Genomic DNA, 6,701 nt, shown 5'->3' on the forward strand with positions numbered 1-6,701 from the left:
TGTCTCAGGAAGGTAGATGCTCTAACGACCGGGGCGGGCACTGATGAAAGGCAAGGCTTCCAGGCTGCAGTGGATAAAGCGCCCACCACCCCATCGTGAGGACCAACGTTGGATGCTCAGCACCCACATGAAAGACAGGATGAGCAGGGTGGCCTGGCGGTAATCCCAGATCTCGGGAGACAGAAAGCATCCCTGAGGCAAGCTGACTGAAATAGTTTGGTCAGCAAGCTTGGCGTTCAGTGAGATCCTGTCTCAGTAAATAATGTGGCCAGTGATTGAGGAAGACTCCTGCCAAAGTCTCTGCCTTCCAAAGGCACGTGTACAAGGGCACATGTGCCCACATACATGTGAACAAGTGTGTCTGGACAGATAGGTAGATTGATAGATAGATAGACACTCACCACATATGCATTCAAAAAGAATTTTAAAAGTCTACTAAAGTAAGTGTCTGTGAGGACGTGAAGCACCCAGAACCTCAAACTGTTTCAGACAGTGTGAACCTGAACACTTGCCTGCACTCGGACCCAGAAGGTTCATTGCCAGATACATAGCCAAGAGACACTGGCATCCACCAAGGAGGATGTGAGAGAACATGGAAGCCATATTCGTAAGATCCCGGTCTGGAAACATCCCGATTACTACAGATGCTCAGAGACACACTCTTAGGGCAGTATATGTTCTAGCACCAGAAGCAAAGATGCCCATCATTGGGTACGGGCTGGAGAGGAGCCCTGCTGGCATGACGGGCATGGTTTTGGTTGATGGGGGTAGAGATGACACACATGTACGTGGATACAAAAGTTCGCCGACCAGTACGTGAGATTTCTGCACATTTTTTTATGATTTGGACAGGAAGTGTCACCCCAAAAGGCTCATGTGTTGAAGGTATAGTCCCCAGCTGGTGGCACTATTGAGAAATGATTGCATTATGTGTATGGTAACTTCATCAATGACTTAGTTGTTCCATGGATGGGTTCACAGCTGAAGGAAGCAGAACCTGGTTGGGAGTAGACCTCAGGATGCCTTTCAAAGTGTGTCTTGTTCCCAGCCAGATGCGTCTCCCTGCCTTTCTTCCTCTGATGTGAGAACCACAGCCTCCCCTGTCCCTGCCACCACTGGGATGCTCTGCCTCTCCATAGGCTCAAGCAACAGGGCAAGCTGACCAGGACCATAAAACCCGCAGCCATGAGCCAGAGTAAACCCTTTTAAAATGCCGCCTCCGGCACTTTGTCACAGCAATGAAAGGTTGATTCATGCACCTCGTGTGTACACTTCTCCTCTGAAAATGAACACACAAGGAGGAGCGATAGGAAAATTCATAAAAATGTAAGTGCTGTGAAGAACCTTAAAGTGACCCGACGACAGGACACAGGCTGATTGACCAAGCTTAGACCTGGAGAAACATGATAATGAGTGTAGCCACTACTTTCTAGGGAAGGAGATAAGGACCTGGGGCAGGAGCCCTGTGGTTGGGACCAGCAGCTGGGACATAGGGAGGGAGCAGGGAAGCAGAGGGAAGACTGGCTGGGGGGATGCCTTGGTTTGGTTTTTTGTTTGGAAAACTATGAAGTAGCAGAGCCTCAGGGGCTTAAGAGACTTGGGGAACTTGCAGGGTGAGCACACCTGTGTGTGTGTGTGTGTGTGTGTGTGTGTGTGTGTGTGTGTGTGTGTGTGCGCGCGCGCGCGCTGAAGTCCATATGTGGGTGTGGGCAGTGTGATTGGTCATGAATGGAGGATCAGCAGCTGCCTCCACTGACCTGTTGGGAAGGTAGTGAGCTGGACTCTGGGCCAAGCCCAGGCTTAAAGGTGAAACCGAGTCTCTGAATTAGCAGAAAGTGCCTGCGAGAACAAGGGAGCCAGGGAGAAGGACTTGTGCATTCCGAGACCGTCCTGGAAGGGGCCTAGAGCGGACGGCCAAGGGGCTTTAATAGAAAACACCTCACAGCCATAGCTTTAGTAAGGGCTCAGGACAGCAGAGAACTCAGTGGGAGGTGGCCGAGTAGGGTCTCCCAGGCTGGCCTCTGGGTCGCTCCAGAGTCCTGGGCACAGTAGCTCAAGGCATTTGTTGTGCCTGGGTGAGGCTTCTGTCTTGGGAGGCTGGGAAAGTTACTGGTACAGAAATTGTGTGTGTGTGTGTGTGTGTGTGTGTGTGTGTGTGTGTAAGAGAGAAGAGAAAGAGGAGGGAAGCAGGGCAGAAACAGAGAGGAAAGGAACCTCTCCCCTCCCCTTCCCTTCCCTCCCCTCCCCTCTCCTCTCCTGTCCTCTCCTGTCCTCTCCTTTCCTTTCCAGGGTGGGGCTGTTTGGTAGTTCAGGACTGCAGGTCTGTCTGAATGCGCTCTCTCTCTCTCTCTCTCTCTCTCTCTCTCTCNGTGTGTGTGTGTGTGTGTGTGTGTGGTGTGTGCATGCGCATGCATGTGGGGGGGGCGGGCACCGTGTCCCAGGAGGACAGAGTTTGCATTGATGAAAACCCTTCCCAGCTCTTTGAAGCCTCTTTCCCGCTGCCTGAGCCCAGCCGCCTAGTCCTCTGTGTCCCATAAGACTGCTCACTCTCTGCCAGGATGGCATCTTGTCTGGCCCTGCGCGTGGCGCTGCTGCTCGTCTCTGGGGTCCTGGCCCCTGCGGTGCTCACAGGTAAGGGGCACAGGCCCTCAGCCCTGCTGTTACCAACTTCTCAGGGTAACAACCACCACTGGGACCAGATCCTCCAGTACCTGTGGGGCACAAGCTCCCCCACACAAGGTGGGATCCCCAGCTGCGGTGATTCTGGGAGACTTCTGCAGTGCTGGCCGGTAGAAACTGAGTAAGATGATGTATGTTAGCAGCAGGATGGGTGGCCATTGAAAAAGACCTGGGTATCAGGGTCTGGTATATTTGGCTGTTTGATATTCTTGGGGTAGTACTTTGCCACTAGAACATCTGGAGACTTCTGGACCTGGGAGGCCAGAGAACTCATCAGACAAAGCGCAAAGGGCTAAAAGCCAGAGACCCTCTGGTCAGAAAACCCAGAGGCTCATGATTCCTTTAACTTCTGCAAACCCTGTCCTTCTGGCTTACGACCTAGGTGCTGTCCCCATAGAGATAAATATTTCTCAGAGTATTTTGCAGAATAGTGAGGACACTGGACTGAGCCCTAGGTGGCCTCTCTGGGGTCTGAATAAAGACTGCACGGCAGGCCTGCCCCAGGTCTGCTTCAGAACAGGGACATAGCCACAGACAGGCTTTGACTATGAGAAAATAAATCTTGTGCAGTTGTTCAGTAATCTGCAGAAAGGCAGCCTGCCTCCGGGTTCCCTGACTGTCTTACAACATTGCTGCCTGAACTTTAGGGGTATCTGTGTGTCAACAAAGGAAAGAAGTCACCTCTGTTATAGAAGCATAGCCTAGGAACTCCCAGCCACACCCCAAGATGGTGACAGTGGTCTGTGGGCCATTCTACCTCCCCTCAACACCCCAGGAAATAGCTTAAAACCTGACTCTGTCCTGCCTGACTCACACCTCTCTTGGCCATTTCCTAATCTGCAGAAGGTGGCACCCACTACGCTGCCTCCCTCATAGGGGGATGCTAAGACCTCACCAGGTCTCAACGCAGGGCTCTGGGGATGACTAAATGTCCAGTCAACACTCAGTGTTCAGCGTGTGAACAGGGTTCCAACCCCTCAGCTAAGCCCGAATGGATCTTTGGGAGAACCATCTCTTCTCACATGTTGGGACACACCCAGCTTCTGGGGTGGGAGCTGTGCTCAGTAATGTAGCCTGAAGTACCCCTGATGTTGGGAGTTAGGACTTACAGTGGGAGGAGGTATTTTCTACTGCCTAGGACTCAGAGCTGAGACCCATGCCGTTTCCTGCCACACTGAGACTGTTGCCTGGCAGGACCCTGCAGCTGGAGCCTTCCTAGTGGCTCTTGTCCAAGTTTCTGTTGCCTCTTCCAACCTAAGCCTCGAGCCAGAGCCCCGGTCAAATTGTACATACACAACTTTAGTGGGTGGGCTTTCTGTTCCCACAGAAGCTTTGGGAATAGCCAAGACCTCGCCTGACCTCACCTCCCTCTTTTTCCATGGCTTCCTTCTCCCCTAAGAACAGGCAGGCCCACAGCAGGCTTGAGCATGCCGAACCCACCTTGAGTTTTGGGGTTCTGGCTGGTCTGGGAGTGGGGAGATAGGAGGTTCTCAGAACTAGCCGTGGACACAGGTCTACGCAGGTGTGTATGAGGTCCTGTCTCTCCTGGGCTGCCGTCTTGAAGCAGGAAAGAGGAGATGGGGTACTCCAGCCTGCCACCCTTCCCGCCTCAGTCAGTGGCCACAGCCACTGAGGTAGGGGAGTAGGCCAGGTTGAGTGGGCAGAAGGCCAGGGTGGGGATGAAAAGGCTCTTCATGGCCGCACAAAGGCCGTCTGTGAGCATGGGCGCCTGGCCTGGGGGCCTGTGGTCAGACCAACCGTTGAACAAACTTATTTACCAAAAGGCAGAGCAGCTCGGGGTGGTGGGGTTAAGGGGACAGCCTGGGGTATCCAAGGTTGTGGCACTGACACCTCATGTCACCTCTGCCAGAGCAGAAACTCCTGTAACCTTGCTCACTGTCATGGTGTCCTTGGGGCCAAGGTGGACAGAACAGAAATCTGCTGTGCCTGCCCTCCCCATCAACACTTGCCTCTGCCCTCCACACCCTGCTCCAGGAGCCCCTGTACACGCCTCCCAGGCTTCCTCCTTCCCACCCTCACCCCTCTCCTCCTGGCACACTGGTCTATAGTTCCTGGCTTCACCGGGTGACATGGAGAGAGCTGGCTTGATGCTCTTTCTTAATGTTCTAAGTCTGGAGAACATGGCTTGCATAGGAAAAGGTGCACCCCTTCCTTGGTGGGTTGGGCAAACTCAGTCCCTGGCCAGGAAGTAGGCACCACTTAGCCTGGCCGGCCCTGGCACTCAGAAGCCTTGGGTGACCTCCCTGGCCAGATGCCTGGCACTGGAGGTGAGCTTTGGCCAGTAGAGGTGGGATAGGGAGGGGCTGGCCTGTTTGGGTGTGTCATGAAGAGTCTCTGGACAGACAGGCAATCTATGAAGCCCAGACCTCAAGGCCTGTTGAATGGCAGGCATGCTCAGGGTTTTTCCCCCCTCTGTCCAGCCCTGGGAGCCTAACACTAGATTGCTTGAGATCTGAGATCCTTCATTGTGGTTTTCAGACTATGAACACCTCCTTCTCTAAGCAGGTCACTGTGGCCTCACAGAGCACTCTCCATGCTTAGAGGGAAGCTGGCCGGAGCTACTCTATGAGAGAGAGACCTCTGCAGTGGGAGGCAAAGGTCTTCGGGGGCCTTTTGCCAGTCTTTTCTGAAAAGGGGTTCTAGTTTTGGGGAGCCCCGGGGCACCTGATGGTAGTCCCAGCCTGTAAGCAGAGTCTCAAGTCTGGCCCAGGCTTGTGAGATGCTTTAGGATAATGCCTAAGGGACCTGTCAAAATCCTAAGGGACCTGTCAAAATCCTAAGGGACCTGCCAAAATCCTAAGGGATCTGCCAAAATTTTATGGAACAAAGATTTCAATTTTACAACAACAAAAAAAAGTTGTAAAATTATCTTCTGAACTCTGGCACAGACGTTACCTGGTCACCAGTCACCAATATTTGCCACATAGCTACCCGGCCCCAAATGTAGAAGCAAAGTTGCTGACATTATTGGCCTCTGTTGTTAAGAACAAGGGCAGTCTCTTTCCCAACTAGAATGTGGCTTCAAACTGGGACAGGAACCCCGGCACTATATTTACCAGCCTTACCCAGATTCTCTGACAGGACACAGGACCTCTCCCTGTCCTGGTCCAGAGCAAAGCCTCACACTTCTTTGTCCTTTCCAGACCTTGAAGGGCTTAGTTATTTTGAGGTTGACCAGAGTCTGGCTTTGGCTGTGTGTCCTGTTTACCCTGGGAGATGGGGGTGGGGGTGGGGACCATGAACAGGAACACTCCAGTCTCTTGGGTCTATCCTGAGCAGTCCTTATTCCGAGCCTGTCCACAGAGGGACAGAGGTACCCAAAGATGGAGCCCTTAGCTCAAAGGAGTCCCAGGGACCTGCAGGTTGTGGATGGGCTGGTAATAGAGGTGCAGTTTTCCTGGAGGTCCCTGGGAAGACAGAGCCATCACCAGCCTGCCCAGGGGTTTGGACCACCCCACCATTGCTGTCTCCTCTTAACCTGAGCCTGAGTAGGGATAAAATGATCCCTGTGCCACAAGCAGCTAATTAATGAGACGATAGAATGGTATCCATTGGGTCTCTGTATGGAACCTGCTTGGGGCTGAATGCCCCAGGATCACTTTCCTTCCCAGATGAAATCAAGCCTTGGGCAGGGGACCAGCTGAGATGCCTGACAGACACACTAAGGGGATCTTAGAGCCTGATGACCAGCCTGGTCTCGAACTTGTCACGGGGAAGAGACACTGGCCCAGTGAGTGGTGCTCTGGGCTTTACAGGCTGGGCTTCTTATAGTGGTGTATGTTTAAGGGGGAGAGAGGGCTGTGTCAGGGGAAACATCGGGCCATGTGTACTGGCTAGTTTTGTGTCCACTTGACACAGCTGGAGTTATCACAGAGAAAGGAGCTTCAGTTGGGGAAATGCCCCCATGAGATCCAGCTGTGGGGCATTTTCTCAATTAGTGATCAAGGGGGAGAGGCCCCTTGTGGGTGGTGCCATCCCTGGGCTGGTAGTCTTGGTTTCTA

General features: G+C 53.1%; 1 protein-coding gene across 2 annotated transcripts in view; it reads left to right on the forward strand.

Moving 5' to 3' along the window:
• The first annotated feature begins 2,420 nt into the window (after nucleotides 1-2,420).
• The window catches only part of Snorc (secondary ossification center associated regulator of chondrocyte maturation), a 5,182-nt gene continuing 901 nt past the window's right edge, over nucleotides 2,421-6,701 (forward strand). For both annotated transcript variants that reach the window (XM_021199281.2, XM_021199282.2), the window contains exon 1: nucleotides 2,421-2,631. In XM_021199281.2, the coding sequence (XP_021054940.1) occupies nucleotides 2,559-2,631 (73 nt within the window). In that variant the 5' untranslated portion in view covers nucleotides 2,421-2,558. The remainder of the gene's footprint in view (nucleotides 2,632-6,701) is intronic.

This window comes from Mus pahari, chromosome 5, assembly GCF_900095145.1.
Source record: "Mus pahari chromosome 5, PAHARI_EIJ_v1.1, whole genome shotgun sequence".
NCBI classification, from domain to species: domain Eukaryota; kingdom Metazoa; phylum Chordata; class Mammalia; order Rodentia; family Muridae; genus Mus; species Mus pahari.